Source organism: Seriola aureovittata, chromosome 14 (assembly GCF_021018895.1).
Source record: "Seriola aureovittata isolate HTS-2021-v1 ecotype China chromosome 14, ASM2101889v1, whole genome shotgun sequence".
In the NCBI taxonomy this organism is placed as follows: Eukaryota; Metazoa; Chordata; class Actinopteri; order Carangiformes; family Carangidae; genus Seriola; species Seriola aureovittata.
The window spans coordinates 15,642,838-15,660,348 of NC_079377.1; the positions used below are offsets into that span (position 1 = coordinate 15,642,838).

Genomic DNA, 17,511 nt, shown 5'->3' on the forward strand with positions numbered 1-17,511 from the left:
GAAAAGCATGGGTGCTGTTAACACATTAAATTAAGGTCATTACTTTAAAGGAGTGCATCACAAGCATAATTCATCCAAGTATGTTTAAGACTCACTGGCTAATGTTTGTTTTGTAATTTGTGGCTCTGTCAAATCAAGACTTTCAAGGTATACTGTTTTTTTACTGCCATATATACTGGTTTTTAAAAGTAAAAAATCTGCTGTTTGTATTGAATCCTTTAAAAACAAAAGTTTGACTATATGTGGCAGACTATAGTGGGAGCTATCACACCAAAGAGCAATAACACCCCCTAGTGGCAGTTACTAGACTTTCATATATATATATATATATATATATATATATATATGTGTAAAAATGATATAAAAATTTGATTGTGTGACTGTTGGCTGAACAAAACAAGACTTTTAAAGACTCCAGCTCTGGGCAGCTGCGATTGGCATTTCTTTTTATCTTCTTTGTCTATTCACGTTTTTTTTTTTTTTTTTTAATGACCATTCACAGACATAATGCTTAATCAAAATAAACAAAAAATAAATAAATAATCTGCAGATTATTCACTATAATGAGGTATGTGAACTGAGGTATCTATTACATCCTACAATTAGAACCTTACACTTGGTGGGTCGCCTAGTTAGATGATTTCAGTAGACCCATATTATACTGCTGGGGTTGTTTATTTGGCATGACGATAACAAAAACATAGGCTACCATCCTCTAATTCCTTTACATATACAGTTGGAAAAATACATAACAAAAAATAATAAATTGTGGAACCATTTAGCTTTGTGCTTTACAATTGTATCTATTGTAAGTCAGATATATTGCCAAATGCACGTATCCTTTTGTTTACTAAAAGTGAAACCAAGTAAGTAAAACAACCACTTCCCCAGTCCAAGCGCTCAAAGAGTGGCTCACTGTGCAGCGAGAGGACTTCAGCACGATGGCGTCTGGTTCAAACAAGTTTTCAAATAAGTATATCACCTTGTCTCTGCTCTTCTTGGCACTGTAAGTAAAATCAAACATTTCGTACATTTTTAGTTGGTGATTACTTGTAGCCAGGTGTTGCATCATTTCCTTTCGTGTACTGTATATGAGTAAAAGGTTGAAGTTAACGCTGTTTACGACTTGAGGACTTGTCAGCAAAGAGTTAGTAAAGATGATACGTACAATAAGCGATGTTTAATTTATCAATCAGTTCACAGCTATGTCCTCTATAACTGCAGTGGAAGATCCCAGAGACGAATCGTGGGGTGTGGCTGTGAGCCACTCCGGGTGTTTGACATGTACACAGGCGAAGCTAACCGGTTAGACCTACTCTCCCAAGTATTTTCTCTCGAAACACGGAACTAGAAAAACACTTTCAATGAAGATTAAATCACACCTTTCGGTGGCTTTCCAACGACGGGTGTGAGCTCACTGTTTGCCTCTCGCGGCTCTGTGTCGTATCACCGTAACGACCGCGGCTCTCACGCCTAACGTGCCGCCCCCGGAGGGTCCTCCGGCCTCGGGGGGCAGCAGCAGCACAACGAGGCCAAGAAAAGCTGCCGCACTCGAAAACATACTCAGACAAACCACACAAATACGGTAATATTTGATATTTATTTGAAGTGTTTTCACGCGATTTGTTTTATTTGTACAAAGAGAGAAGACTTTAGAGATGAGGACCAGCAGGCTGTTCCTGGTTTATCGCCCCACAACCGTTAAACAGCGGATTCCCGGGACTTTTCACGGGGGGAAATTTTGGGACTGTCCGAGAACAGGTCAGCTAGTTAACATACTGACTTTCACTTTCTGTTTTATTTTATCTTTTTCGTCAGGGAGTATTCTTCAGCCTCATCCCTAACCAAAGATGGCATCGCTCAGCATCGAGTTAAACTAGTCCGTAACAGAAGGCAGAGCAACTGTCAGGACGGTGAATACGAGCATGAGGGGATCTTCTGTTGTCTGTGTGCTACTGGTAAGAAACATTACACGTGTGCACTCCGATGGCAACATGAAAAACGCTTGAAAAGTTTATTGAGGAGGTGTCAAATGCTCCTGTCAATAAGGCAATGATAGAGGATACTAGATATCACAAAGGTTAAAGATTAAATCAGTGGTTTTCAGCCTCTTTTTACTGCCTTGTCTTGCTGGGGCTCCTTGTCATGTTTCAGATGACAGAGTTGTTCATAAATTATATCTCCTTTAGGTAAAATTATCCAACACACACACACACACACACACACACACACACACACACAAATTAAGATTAGAGGAAAGTCCACAAACTGAAAAAATCCTTGTGTTCAGAGCTTTGTTTCCCCGTCTTTCTTCTCCCATTAATCATCTCATGAACCCCTCAGATATATCTGGTAGCCCTTTGCAGGTTTCTAAAGTAGTTAAAAAGTACAGTAGCTCCACCTTGAGCAGCTACAACAGCAAAATGCTGCCTACACACGTTGATGCAACATTATCAATAATGTAATAATGTGAGATGTAATAATTATTCAGTCAGAAGTGACAGTCTACTGCACACCTGGTACTTTTACTTTGACACTCAAGGCCTACTTTTATTTAGGTTTTAAATGTAGGAGTTTTACTTGTAAGTTAGGGCTTTTATATTGTATTGGAACTTTTACTTAAGTTAATGATCTTACTTCTGTCAGCACTGTAGAGATCTTTTACATTACATTACATATAGAAAATATATTTCATATCAGGTCAACCCTGGGTCAAAAAAATAGTTGTGGGCACCAGGTTAGTTAAGTTAAAATGTGATTGTTTACATTCTGTAAAAATATGGTCTATGTAAGAATAATATTAACTGAAATATTTAAGAAAACAAAACAGATACAGGGACCTTTCACATGACAGGGCCTCAAGTAAAAGGTAAAAATGCAGGAAGGATGCCCTTACCATTTCAGTTTTTATTGCGCTGTAGTGCATATATTAGCAAACAGTTGAAATCAATGAAATTATCACAACATATAACATATGTTAGAATATGTTTGCATGTGGCTGTCTGTGTGGGTGTGCATATAATCGGTTTCGCCCAATCTAATCAAAATATTTTCTTCCGTCTCTGCCTTATGTCTCTCTGTACTGCAGGCCAGCGGCTGGTGAGTCACTGCACTAAAAATGGAAGTCATGGAGAATGCAAGAATTGTGAAAATGGCATGTTCAGCAGTCACCCTAATTTCCAGGAGAAATGTGAGCTGTGCACATCCTGTGACCATACCAGTGGTAAAGACGCAACCGGACATCAACATTTCTTTGATATTCACCAATACCAAAAACAAAACATTGGTAAAAATTCATAGGGACTAGGCTGTGGTTGCAGTAAATCCTTTCCACGGCAGACATTTTGACTCGTCACAGTAGGAAAAGCATAGGTGTTACAAGAAGCACTAATGATGGCTCCGTTCTATATAACTGTCCCAATAAGCCGTGACAGTGAACCAAGACCCTGAAACTGAAGCAGTTAAATGGAATTCAGTCATGATTCATTTTATTATTTACACCTGGGCTTGTCTTACTGTGACATGTCAGTAGGAGGAAGCCACTCCACCTAATATACAAAGCCTTTAGGGCACACATAACTAGGTTTAAATTATAAAATATTATTTCCCGGTGAGTCCTATGTAGTGACGCACCAATCCGGTACATTGCATTTGTATCTCTGCTTACACTGCCCTTGTACAGTTGTAATGGTACAATTTCATGAACCTGAGACAATATAATTAAAATTTGCATGCATCTCCATGTATACTGAAAGTGTTGTTACAGCCTTATGTTAACTTTACATAAAGAAGAATCATTGCAAAAAGAGCTGAAATAATTAGTCAGTTGATTGATTATTATTTGATCATTACAGTTTTGATAAGTAAGTAAGTTTAAGTAAATTATCAAGCTAATATGCCAAACGTTCCCTGGATTCAGCTTCTCAAATGTCATGAATCGCTGCTCTTCTTTGTTTTGTATCATCAGTTATAAACCTATCTTTGGGTTTTGGACTGTTGGTTAGAAAAAAAAACAGTCTAAAAACTTTGGTGAGGACTTGAGCTGCGAAAATGTGATTAGTGCTTTTCCCTATTTTCTGACATTTTCTCAATTAAAAAAAAGCGATGGGTTAAAAAAATAATGGTCAGATTAATTGATATAGAAAATAATAGTTGTAGCTCCAATGCCATCAGTTCCAGATTTTAGAAATAATCAGGAGCACTGTCTCAGTTTATCTATGAGAAATCTGTACTCTTAAATGTTTAAATACACTAAATCATGATAATCTAATACAACCATAGTGTTAAAGATCATGCTTCAGTGTCACTGTAGAAATGAACACTTATGTACCACAATATGTCACTTTTTGTTTTTAAGAAAGATACTGTTTCCTCTAATGTCAGTTTGTTGGTTATACTATCATTTTAGCCAATCTAAAGGTGAAGGAACCCTGTACCCCTGCCCAGGACGCTATATGTATGTGTAAAGAGGGTCACTATTGCAACACGGACGATTGCAGACTCTGCCAACCTTGTGCAAAGTAAGTTCTGCTACTTTAAATATCATGTTTAAACTTGAAGATGTATGGCTTCTTTAAAACAATGTATTGTCTGTGTTTTGTTGGCAATTCTTTGCTATTCTAACAAAACACAAGACATTTTTTTAAAGAAGCTTTTATTCAATATTTGCTGTCATGATTCAGTCTGTCACTCATACTTGTTTTTTTTGTTGTTGTTTTTGGTTCAAGGTGTGCTGATGAGGGCATCAAAAAAGACTGTACATCCACTAGTAACACAGTCTGCAATGTCAAAACTGATGGTATGGTTTAGTTTAGCATTACAAGCATTTGCTTTAAATTATAATAGCTTCAATTAGTACATTTGCATATTAAAAAAAGAAATCACGTAATTTTGTTTGTAATAAAAATGTAACCTTTCATTTCAGGGTCAAATATTGGGATGATAGCTGGCATAATTGTCCCGATTTTATTCATTTTCATTACGGGAGCTGTGGGAGCTTTGTATGTGTGGCAGAAGAGAAAATTGAGTGAGTATGTCTGCTACTACACAACATAAATATGATGTGACCATCAGAGGGCACTAGAACATCACGTGCTCCACTGTACAATAGCAAAACATAGTAATAATACTGAAGGTTCAATTCACAGTCAAAACCTCTGTTTTATCTTCTTCATAAAATGTTTGTGTATCTTTTTTTTCTTTTGATCATTTGTCTCATAAGGGGGTACACCAGGTGAAGCCTCGACTGGAGGCGGCCCACCAAACGATGAGGTGAGTTATTCCTCAGTGTGATCTTTTAATGCATTAAAGCTGTAACACGTATGCTCTCTTTCCTGTTTTTCATAGTTTTATCTAAGAATGTTTGTTACACAGAGATACATACATGTATGATAAACGCTTCCCTGTCTCTCCTAATGTTTGACATAGCCGCCTCTTTCTATAGGATGTACAGGTTGGTTGTCTGAACCCTTTAGTGGCCTTGTTAGTGTGCTTCTTCTGTGTCATTGTTGTGATGCAACATATTTGTAAAGCTTGTTGAAGCAGTTTGTTATTTCATCACTTATTTCATAACAGTCATTCTCCTTTCTTCTTGTCAGGAGATGCAGTGTCTTAATGGTAAGAAAAAACCCAGAACATGTTTTTTAATTGCTGCACTATTAGAGCTCTAATTTCTATCTATGCCTCCACACCGGCAACAGCTGTGGCCAGAACCTGATTGTCAGTCCATCTGTCCCATTCTCGTAAATGTGATATGTCAGGAATGCCTTAAGGGAATTTCTAAATGTTTACTTATATTAGTTATGTGGCTCTGGCACAGGAAAATTACATCCCCAATCTTGGCACGTGGCCTTTCACCTTATATACAACATCTCTCTTTTGAATGTGCTCTTCTTTTCTTTTTTTTTTTTTTTTCACCCATCAAAATCAAAATGCCCCTACAAGATGAGTAAAGTTGTGATGCGTGTTGTGTGGCATTAATCTCAATTGTTTCCTGTCTTAGTTCCAGATATAGAGCCTCACCTGCCTGACATTGCAGAAGTGCTTGGATGGAGGGATATGAAGGATGTAGCATCACGGAGTGGGATATTACAAACTGCTATTGAAGCTTGTGAACGGAACCATCCACTTGATTGTGAGGAGCAGACAAAACAACTACTACGGATCTGGGTGGAGAAGCATGGCTCGCGTAGCCCAGTAAAATTGATCGAAATCCTAAAAAGTAGTGGCAAAAGGAACAAAGCAGAAAAGGTGATGAAGATATTTGGATTGTAAATTGTGAATTGTGAGCACTTTGAATATTTGCAGTGCTGCCTACTGAACAAATTACTTTTTTTTTTTTTTTTTTTTTTAAATATAAAACTATATTGCCAAAAGTATTCATTCACCCATCCAAATAATTGAAATCAGGTGTTCCAATCACTTCCATGGCCACAGGTGTATAAAATCAAGCACCAAGGCATGCAGACTGTTTCTACAAACATTTGTGAAAGAATGGGTCACTCTCAGGAGCTCAGTGAATTCCAGCACGGTACTGTGATAGTTGTGAAATTTCCTCGCTCCTAAATATTCCACAGTCAACTGTCAGTAGTATTATAACAAAGTGGAAGCAATTGGGAACGACAGCAACTCAGCCACGAAGTGGTACGCCACGTAAAATGACGGAGCGGGGTCAGCGGATGCTGAGGCGCATAGTGCGCAGAGGTCGCCAACTTTCTGCAGTCAGTCGCTACAGACCTCCAAACGTCATGTGGCTTCAGATTAGCTCAAGAACAGTGCATAGAGAGCTTCATGGAATGGGTTTCCATGGCCGAGCAGCTGCATCCAAGCCATACATCACCAAGTGCAATGCAAAGCGTCGGATGCAGCGGTGTAAAGCACGCCGCCACTTGACTCTAGAGCAGTGGAGACACGTTCTCTGGAGTGACGAATTGCGCTTCAACCCGATAGAACACCTTTGGGATGAATTAGAGCGGAGACTGAGAGCCAGGCCTTCTCGTCCAACATCAGTGTGTGACCTCACAAATGCGCTTCTGGAAGAATGGTCAAAAATTCCTGTAAACACACTCCTAAACCTTGTGGAAAGCCTTCCCAGAAGAGTTGAAGCTGTTATAGCTGCAAAGGATGGACCGACATCATATTAAACCCTATGGATTAAGTTCATATGCGAGTCAAGGCAGGTGAGCCAATAGTTTTGGCAATATAGTGTATGTATTTTGGATCATCCTGCTCATTCGTTGTTCACTGCCAACACAGCCTTTCAACTATGTCCTCCATGCCATCTCTGATATCCTTGGAGGACTACCCATGTGCACAGTAAATCCAAGTGTTAATTTAATTTTTGCACCTGCACTGTGTGTGTTTAATGTAAACCAACCTCTGCAGCTACTTAGAATCAGATGCTGAGTGCAGTGAAATACAAGCTTATGTCACGATAGCAGGGTAGGAATAAGATTATCCTTAAACCATTTAAGTTTGTGCAAAAACAGTTGCAAATGATCATAATGAAAAGTATTTTATACGACTTTGCTTAGTCATTACATCATCACTGTCAAATGAAATTTCCCTTTTATTTATAGTGGTTTCGTTGCTCAGTTCAAGTTCCACATTCTGTAAAACAATGAAGTAAATCGCATTGACAAGAATTTGGGATTGTGGAAACTGATCTTTACTTTTTGTAAACCTTTGGGGAAACATATCATTAATTGAACTTTGAGATCTAAAAAACAGTTTAACACTTCAAATATTTGTGTTTCCCGACCCATTTATCCATGAGGAAGGAAGCCCATTACTTTTGCCGCATGTTATTTTGGGGATGCTCATTTGTCTACTTTCATTTCTCATTATCACACTGGAACCAAATTTTAACATTGGGTAGTGCTTAGTTTGCTCAGTGTTTTTATTTGTGCAGCAACTTCAAATCATAGTTGGTGCAATGTCTCATTTTCAATATCAAGGAAATTCAGTTTTACATTTATTTGTTTTATATAGACTATATGACAATGAAAAATGGAACTGGAAATTTGGAGAACTGAATATATGCACGTATATCAGATGCAGAGTTTATGTAAATAAAAAAAAAAGTAACTTGTATGAAAGATGAATGAAATGTCTGCAATACTGAAATGCAATATGAAATGTGAAAATGCTGTAGTCATCTTAGTTTCGTGGGCAGTTACAATAATGCTATAGTATTGTGCCAATAGTAGATTTTTGGAGTATGACTAAAAATCTCAGCATCTTTTGGCATCTATTATTCATACTTGTACGTATTTAGATTAAAACAAATTTAAATCAAAGTCAGTCTTCAGTCGTTGCAGAATCTGATAATCACATCCTCTTTAAAGTCTCTGTGTTTCTTGACTTCTTCTGTGTGTGCAGTGTGCCAAAAAGTCTGTCCCAGTGCGTGAAGTACGGCGCATAGTTCACTTTGAATTTGAGGTGGTGGAGATCATGATGCCGAGCTCCTCCGTACAGGCCAAAGGGCACCAGTCTGTGTGGAGACCAGGGAAATTCATAGCCCGAGTGAGCCTCCACAGACAGATAAATGTTAGCGATGAAGAAGAGCATCTCAGTGAGCGGATGGCAGTCGAGGAGCACAGGGTTCAGTGTTGTGAAGAAACTGAGGCTCATCATCTCCCAGACACTTGTGTCCTCCGTCGTCAGGGAGAAGGTGGCCGTGTAGACGTGGTGCTCCTTGTGGAAGAAACGGTAGAGCCAGTACACTTTGTGATGCAGCAGATGCCAAAAAAAGTACTGCGTGTCAAACAGGAGTAAGCAAGCCAGTACATCTTTAACAACAGCTAGCACTGCAGGTGCCACAGGGGGAGAAACCACAGGCTTCCAGTACCAGTGCACAACAGAGAGGGGGAAAATAAAACAGACGTGGTTGCGGGAAATCTTGCACAAGCACCTCCAAGCCGCTTCCCATGTCACTTTGCTTTGAGGCTGGATCTTGAAGCGACGTACCAGTGCCAGTCTGGAGCAGAGCAGATCCAGACAAATATAAGGAAAGCAGCAGCCCACATAAACGCTGAGAGAGAACAAAACTGGAAAACATGGTGATCTGAGGAGGCTTGTCCATTCTCTTAACCAGTCCCAAAGAATCTGCAGAAAGAGTCTCTCTGTGCTCTCTGAGGGTGTCATCCCTGTACTATGAAAAAAACACGGATGTGTTCCTTCTTTATGAAGGATGAAATGCTCACAGCAAAAACTGCAGAGTTGAATTAACGCCCATAGAGTTGACTTCAACATTTTTTCAGGGTTTATAATACATTTTCCAGAGTAGATTAACACTTTCAAAATAGTTAAATATTACCACTGTGCCAGAGTTCCTTCTTTAACTTACAAAAACAGTTATATAACAGTAAGGGACACGTTAGACCAGTAACACTTAACTATTTGGGAGTGTTAGTGTCATCTACTAAAGTGACAAGCTATCTACACTGAAAATGTTTAATTATAATAATAAACCAATAAAACCAATAAACAAGCTATTTTTCCAAAAACATTTATTTTGTCACTTAGTCATTTATATAGTTTAATTAAAACATTGTAAATGACATAATGTACAAACTTTTTTCTGAAAAATTGTATGAGCTTTGAACATCAAACGGCTTTTTGAAGGTGAAAAAATGTTCATTATTTGAAGAAAAAACAGCAACAAATTCCAGTTTGTTTCCTGTAATAATGTCACCAAATAACAATGGGATGTTTTTCAGAAGACAATGTCTGAATAAAATTCAAACCAATGCCATTTCCAACACTCAATCTTTGTGGGACATTTTTTTTGTTCAGAATATCCATAATGAAAACTATAAATCCGGGAAAGTGACTTTTTCCCCCATATGAAGTGTGTGAGATTCAAAAAGCAATATGATCTCATACTGGGCCTCATCCTCAAGAAGATCAGGTATCATATCAAATGAATAATTATTACAAACATGAAAATACTTCAATAACTAACTATAGCAAATGCTTTAAAACAAAAACAACTCACTTGCTTCCTCATCAAGATCACTTCCTGGGGAATTTCTGCTGACTGCACCAAGTGACAACTCTGGTGTTGAAGTGAGCCCCTTAGCTTCTTTTATGACATTTGGCTTTAAAAACATCCCATTTCAGAAGCAGCCTGAAGGATATCTCATCAGCAAATAGGAGCGTGAAATCTTCAAGCCATTGTAAACATCTCATTCCAAATTTAGCAATCCTCCTGTATCCAGGAATATTGGGAGGGTGGAGAGGATATCAACACTTCTGCCTGCGTCATTAACAAGCTTCTGACGGTGCAGAAAGGTCTCTCTCATCTTCTGCTATGGTTGAACAGAGACCTCAAGCATCCCATCAAGCTACCTTTAAACATTGTCAGTCCTTTGGAAATTTGAGCATCCTGGAGAAAAGTCAATGGAGATATTTGGTGGCAGTGCAGATCCTATATGAATCTTCATTTGCACTGTTTTCAGAAACCAGAAAATGTATCCTGTTCTGCTTGCAGCATCATAGAAATGTTCCTGAAATGAAAAAAATAATTTGCCGTCACACGCAGCTCATAAGAAATCTCTGAATTCAAATGTCAATGACATGCACACAGCTTTGTGTCACAACATGCAAATATGACATGAAGAGTCATGCAATCAATAATAATGATTACATAGCCTTTCTAGGTATATGGATGCTTGGGGGAAGGGAACAGCATCACTATATCAGCAGCATATTCTTAGATTGCTTGAGTGGAAATATTTAAATGTTAACATAGATTTATGCAATAGCCATGCAGCTTTTTGGCATAAATAGAAAGATTATGAAACACACCTACCCATGATTATCAAGTGAACCACCAGTATGTTAACCAATTGTCTTCTTGTCCTTGAGTCCAAGTGGATATTTGTGCAAAATTTGAAGGGATTCCCTCGAAGAGCTCTGGAGATATTGCGTTCACAAGGCCAAAATCATGTTTTGAGAGGTCACCGTGACCTTGACCTTTGACCATCAAGATGTAGTCAGTTCGTCCTTGAGTCCAAGTGAATGTACCAAATCTGAAGAAATGTCCTCAAGTCGTTAAAGAAATAATACATTCACAAGGCCAAAACCACGTGTAGTGGCTATCTTTCTCTTAATAACTTCCTCTACACTTATTATAACCACATCGTATGAGACAGGAGACTGTTTTACACATTGAGTTGGCTTGGCATGCCCTGAACGAACCCAAGGTAAAACAACCGTGTTGCGCCGCAGTCCACACATTTACTTTTTTTTTTACCATTTCCTTCAAATAAGAGTTCCATTATGGAAACGGCGCTAACACCATTTTGAGAGATCACCATGACCTTTGGCCACCAAACTAACCAGTTTGTCCTTGAGTCCAGGTGAATGTTTTTACCAAATTTGAAGAAATGAAGAAAGTATCAAATTAAAGCTTTGCTTTTCACATCTATGAGCTTAGATGTGAATTCTTGTTAAATTGTCACTGATGAAGTTACAGTAAGTAACAGTAACAGTAAAATATTGTTATTCAGTTCTGGCAACAAAGACCTCATGCAGAATATTCTACAAACAATGTGGCATTTGAGAGTGGAAATTTACTCAAATGTTTAACCCTGAACTTTCACTACTACGGTTGTGTAACACCCTTTCAGACTTTCCTGCCAAACAAAACAAAAAGGTGACATGTGAAACACTGGTCCTTTTACATTTTATCAATTTGAAATTTCACAAATTAAAGTAGCTGAGACAATGTTAATGTGTATGGGTCTACAAGTCAGTTCATTTCTGCTTCCGAAAGGTCAAAGTTAGAATTGTTGTTGCTGTTCTTGTCTGAACAGCCTGTTAGTAGGAATGAGTTCTGCCCAATCTTTGCCTCGTGCCGTTTCCTCTTTTGCTTTTGATCTGACTTTGCTCAAGCATAAAGCGCCACCTTGTGGATGCAAAATGTTTTTCAAAATACAATACTGTGGCAGGATGCATCCATGCAGGATTTTAAACCACATCATTCTGCAAATAGTACATTGTTATTTCAATTACAAGACAAGATTTCATGAGATCAGGATCTCATTATGATCAACAACTTGAGCCCTTTAGCTTATATTTGTTTACATTTAAAAAAAAAAAAAAAAGTACACTGAATTAGATATTAACAGTTCCTGTTTGTACCGTTGGCTGTACTGACAATATTGAATTATTAAGATATCTTTAAAATCTTATGATTCACAGGCAAGTTCTGAAATACCCCAACTCCAGTCTCTGTACTTTACATGGTCAACATGATAGTTTTCTCATGAGACCCCCCAGTGGCATTAAAACATTTAAATTGTGCACAGTATTTATGATTCATTATGAACTGCAGCCCTGTCCCACACATCTTAGTCATTGTGGCAGAGGAAGCTGGGCGGTCTCTGTCGTTATGGGTGGAGCGTGCAGTCAGGAAATGTGTTTCTAAAAAAAATAAAAAAAATAAAAAAAAATGCTGTGAAACTGTTCCCTCGTTCACATGAGTTTGATGATGAGGCTGATTCCACCGGAGAGTCCTCCACATGAAGTTTATTATGATTTCAACTCAGAGAACAACGCAAAGGTAAGTTTATCAACCTTTTACACAGCGTATTTCTTCTGGATTCACCTCTTAATTGACTTGTAGATCCACGAAGAGTGAGTCCAAGCTGCTAAACATGCAATGATGTTACCACAAATTACGCAATACTACTATTACTTATATTTTCAGAAAACACTTAAGTTGCTCTTTCTTGCTTTGAAGCTTCGCACAGAATCCTACAGGGCACCGTTTGTTAGACAGCAGGCTGTGAAGTGACTCATTTGTCTGGAATAGTGTTTGTGTGCCACCACATTTCCGTGATGAGTAGGTCACTATTTTGTTGCTAAGAAAACTTGAGGAGGAGGTAACCGCTGGCACCGTGTCCAAACTGCATCACTTTACAAATACACAGCCATGTCAGTGACAGAGCCTCGTCATTTACTCCATTTTTCCAAACACCCTGAAGCTTAATAGGTGCAGTCAACATGACATTTACTTTACATTTTATCATGTACGTCAGTGCAATTTGAAAGTAGATTACTGGTACTTCCATTTCAAGCTCCATTTTATTCTAGCTGAAAATACCATATTCTTAACACATGTAGTTTAAGAGGAAACATGACATCTGTAGTTAGTTGTTTCATACAAAATATATAGTTCTCTTATTGTTAAGTAGGAGGTTCAGAGGTGATTCACTATCACTATGGGCATCAGGTCAGGATGCAGGGTGAATGAATGGTGGCCATTAAACATATATCCAATCAAACAATGATTTGTTCTCTGTTAATTATTTCAACATTGAAAAGGAAGACACACATGGGCTGCGGGTTAAATTAGCACAACATAGTCTCATTTCAGACTAATACTAAATACAGATGAATAAGGTTCTGTGAGACACACAAACAAACTATAGGAACTAAAGAGTAACAAACTTCTTACCAGAAACTGCCACCCCATGTGAAGGTGAAAAAAGACACTGAATGAGTGGAGTGAAGCCCTTAAATAATCTTGTAGTGCCCAGGTGAACTCTATCAGGTAAATGAGGGGTGGAGGGTGAGAAAACAAGAGCCAATCGGTGGAGGAAAGGAAGTGAGGTAGGTGAAGATAGGAATAGGAAAATAAAACAAAAGCGGAATCTTTACTACACTTATAAAGTATTGCTGCAACTAATGGTTATTTTCTTTATCAATTAATCTATTGATTATTTTCTCAATCAAGTAATCGTGTCTAGAAAACGTAAGAAAATAGTGAAAAATGTACATTATACTTTCAGATGGCTTGTTTTATTCAACCAACAGTCCTGAACCTAAAGATACTCAGTTTGTTATCATATATGGCGAACAAAGCATCACATTCTCACATCTGAGAAGCTGGAACCACCAAATGAGTGTAATGCTAAACTGCTGAAAACCTGCTCATACCAGACCAGTTTAGGCTGTAGCAGTAAAATCTGTGAATGCTTTCAATTGAGCAAGTGTATGTTTAATTGATTTTATTGCTATTAATTAAATTCTTTGTCAGGAGTTATGAGTTATTTCTTATTTCAAGTGTTTGATAAAGGGTGTTAGTACTTCTGTGAGCTTTGCAGCTGTAACTGAAATCTCTTTTTGGGAAAAGTTAACATTGAATGTAGCCTTCATGATCTGCAACAATCTGATCTTAAATTGGATCTTAAATAACTAAAAATGAACTATAATACAGGCCTCTTGGCTTGATGTTTGTTTGGGTGGGCTGAGCCATGTAAAATGTTGGAAAACATCTCAATGAGTAAGTCATGGGAAGTTTCCCTGCCCTCATGGTGCGTAACTGCACTGCAATTACGGCTGTCATTTTAAAGCTTGTCTGACTGAGAACACTTAATAATCTCATGATGTTACAGTGAGATCATGATGCATGTGCACTTCCTCTTTCTTGTGTCTTCATGGTGTCTTGCCAGAGGAAGTCCCATTTTAACCACATGACACACTTTTATTTTAAAGATCATAATGATGACAGTTTGTCATTCAGCCAATCCTCACCAGAGCAGAGTGTGCTTTCAGTTATACCAAAAGCCTGAACAAGATACTTATGTAATTTCCTGTTCTGTACAGTATATTGCATTACTTGTTGGTTATCTGATGACGTCCAGGAAAAAAATGTGAGTTTTTTTCCACATTGTTTCACTTAGAATCTGAATTTCATTGTATACAAACTTTATTTGGACGTTTTCCAGAAAGAAGGGTTTTATTCAACTTGGTTTGGATAAAATGTCAACAGGATGTAAATGCTATCAGGGACAATGTTGGTAACTAAATAGGCTTATTGGAGAAGGGCGATGCTCTTCTAAAGGGCGCAATCTTCCTTCCTCCCATGTTGCACAGTCTGATACTGGACGAGTGCGTCACTCAGCCCACTGCCTCTATATTTAGAGGAACAATCTGTTCCTCCCCCTGATGGGTGGAGTGCTTTACAAAATTAACTGGCTCATAATTTTCATATATTTTATCCAGTACACCAATGCTCATTTTTGCCTTACATCCACTTGACTTTTCACTAAAACCACCATTTTTATTTTTGTTTCAGGACCTGAGCTGCAGTTGCCCGGACGTCTGCGAAGTGCTTAAATATGCATGTTAGAAACTAGCTGAAGATGCAGGGGGCCATTGCACGTGTGTGTGTGGTGGTGGCTGCTGCCATACTAAACCGTCCCTTGCTCTTTCCTCAAGAGAACACCACGCTCCCGGACCAGGACGAGGAGCTGATGGCTCGCATGCGGGAGCACGAGGAGAGGCTGGAAATGGAGCAGGCCAAGCTGGAGAGAGAGCTTTCACAGCTTGACCCAAAGCCAGAAGAAACCACCTCAGAGGAAGGTTATAGTTGGTACTTTTGGAGCGCTGTGTCTTTCATCATATTCTTCACTATCGAGATGTGCAGGGTGGATCTTGCTGACACAGAAATGCGACCGGCTGATGATGAAGACATATTTTCAGAGAGTGGATCCATCACCCCCAAGACAATGGTACTAGATAAAAATATCCTGAGTAACTTCTGTGACAAATGTACCTACACTTCAGCCCATGAAAACTGGAGGGTGAGGGAGTTTGTTGAGGGTTTTGCAGATGATTTACTGGAATCGCTCAGGAGTATGTGTGACAGGGAGGCAGACATGGAAGTTGGGGACTTTGTCGGAATTGGAAGCATGTTCGAGTCTTGGAAGGTGTGCAAGCCTCTAATGTGCGACCTTGTAGTGCCTTTCTCGCCTCCAGATCCATACTCCTTCCAGTTTCATCTGTGGTGCAGCCCTAACAGTGACATGCCTCCAGACATGCAGGGCTGTGGCAAGATAAAGGTGACCAGGTTTGGGGAGAGCGAGGACGGCTGTGTCTGTGGCTCTGCTAATCTGGGAGAGGACGTGCTTTGTCTGTTGCATAGCAGGAATGAAGCCATCAAAGTGGACCGCAGTCCTGATGAACTGCTTTGCTCCAAGAACACACCTTTCTTGGCCAAAGATCAAGTCATGAAGTGGTTTCAGATCTCTGTAACCAAAGCGTGGGGACGCATCTCTCACAAATACGACTTTGAGGTCACTTTCCGTAACTTGGATGCCGCCGGTGCTCTGAAGATCCGATTCCGTTCAGGGAAAGTCATCGTACTGAACATAATACCTGTGGTTCAGCTGGAGGATACAGATGCTTATTTTGTCTCGCACTTCCCGTCAGATTGTGACAGCTCTCCAGGCCCACACTGGCCCCTCTCCTTTGCTGTCTATGAGAGGAATTTGCTGAAACATTTCACTAAACGTCTGCCACAAAATTCCTGTCATTTACACTGTCTTCAGGTTGTTACTTTCTTACACAGAAAGCAGACGGGGCTCACAGGAAAGAGCGCCCTTACTAACTACCACATAAAGACTGCTCTAATGCACTTGTTGCTGAGTAAAAGATCCTCTGTGTGGGGCATTGGGAGTATGGAGCACAGGCTTCGGGATGTGCTCAGCTTCCTGCAGAGGAGCCTACAGGAGAAGAGACTTCATCATGTTCTGATTGGGAACAGCAAAGTGCCAGAAGAAGTCCACGTTCCTAAGTTAATCCGCAAAGCAGAGCCCATCAATCTGTTCAGGTCTCTGGTGCTGCAGACAGAGCTTTACGCTGCAACAGTCAGGCATTTTCAGGAGATGCTGAGAAATGCACCTGTGCTCATACAAGAGTACACACCTCACTTATCAAATGGAGGTTTACACCACAGCCTAGATGAAAGGTTGTGAGCACTGGCCACATCCAGTGTATGAATTATTTCTAACCTTTACCAGCAGATCTTAAAATGTCATTCAGTGTTACTTAAGGTGAAGTTCCTAATACAAGGTGCACATATAACAGTTGTTTCCATTTCAGTTCAGCGGTTTTGCTGTAGCTGCTTTCGTTACACTTGACACAGTAACAATTGTGTGTGTGTGTGTGTGTGTGTGTAAAAAAAAAAAAAAAAAAAAATATATATATATATATATATATATATATATATATTGTGTGTGTGTGTGTGTAATATACAGATGTGTGACAAACCAACATAAAGTGCCATAAAGTAAGGTGTTTGGCCACCACATGCTGCCAGAACAGTTTTAATGCTCCTCGGCAGTGATTCTACAAATCTGAGTCTACTGGAGGGATGAACACCTATCTCCCAAATGATATTCCCTAATTTTGTTTTGATGATGGTGATGAAGAGTGCATTTTCATCATCAAACCATCGTCAGCCGTCTTTATATTTATACAGCATTTCAACAGTTGGTTCTGTTTGTAAAGCCAAGCACCAAAATAGTGTATTGTAAAAAATCACTCAGTAGGATTCTTCTGAAGCTCAAAAATCACATTGCTTGTTTTAGACGTATAACCAAGAGGCGAAGTGTTATATATGTATACCCCACTGGCTCTCAAAACAGCAAGTAAAGTAAATATATTTCTCCATTTTAACAGAAATACCTCTCATATTACGCTGGTCTAAACAGGAAT

At 39.1% G+C, this 17,511-nt stretch overlaps 3 protein-coding genes across 3 annotated transcripts; 2 read left to right on the forward strand and 1 right to left on the reverse strand.

Moving 5' to 3' along the window:
• Positions 1-878: 878 nt before the first annotated feature.
• fas (Fas cell surface death receptor) lies at positions 879-8,347 on the forward strand. The gene is made up of 9 exons (XM_056394527.1): positions 879-1,006; positions 1,819-1,958; positions 3,089-3,223; positions 4,409-4,520; positions 4,728-4,798; positions 4,925-5,026; positions 5,222-5,271; positions 5,598-5,616; positions 6,002-8,347. Exons 1-9 carry the CDS (start codon positions 942-944, stop codon positions 6,271-6,273), a joined length of 966 nt encoding a protein of 321 aa, XP_056250502.1. The 5' UTR covers positions 879-941; the 3' UTR covers positions 6,274-8,347.
• Positions 8,328-9,942, reverse strand: LOC130180888 (cholesterol 25-hydroxylase-like protein). The gene has a single exon (XM_056394528.1). The coding sequence runs from the start codon at positions 9,250-9,252 to the stop codon at positions 8,329-8,331; it is 924 nt and encodes a 307-aa protein (XP_056250503.1). The 5' UTR covers positions 9,253-9,942; the 3' UTR covers position 8,328.
• Positions 9,943-11,366: 1,424 nt separating this feature from the next.
• itprip (inositol 1,4,5-trisphosphate receptor interacting protein) lies at positions 11,367-16,965 on the forward strand. The gene is made up of 2 exons (XM_056394526.1): positions 11,367-12,568; positions 15,089-16,965. Exon 2 carries the CDS (start codon positions 15,156-15,158, stop codon positions 16,767-16,769), a length of 1,614 nt encoding a protein of 537 aa, XP_056250501.1. The 5' UTR covers positions 11,367-12,568; positions 15,089-15,155; the 3' UTR covers positions 16,770-16,965.
• The last annotated feature ends 546 nt before the right edge of the window (positions 16,966-17,511 follow it).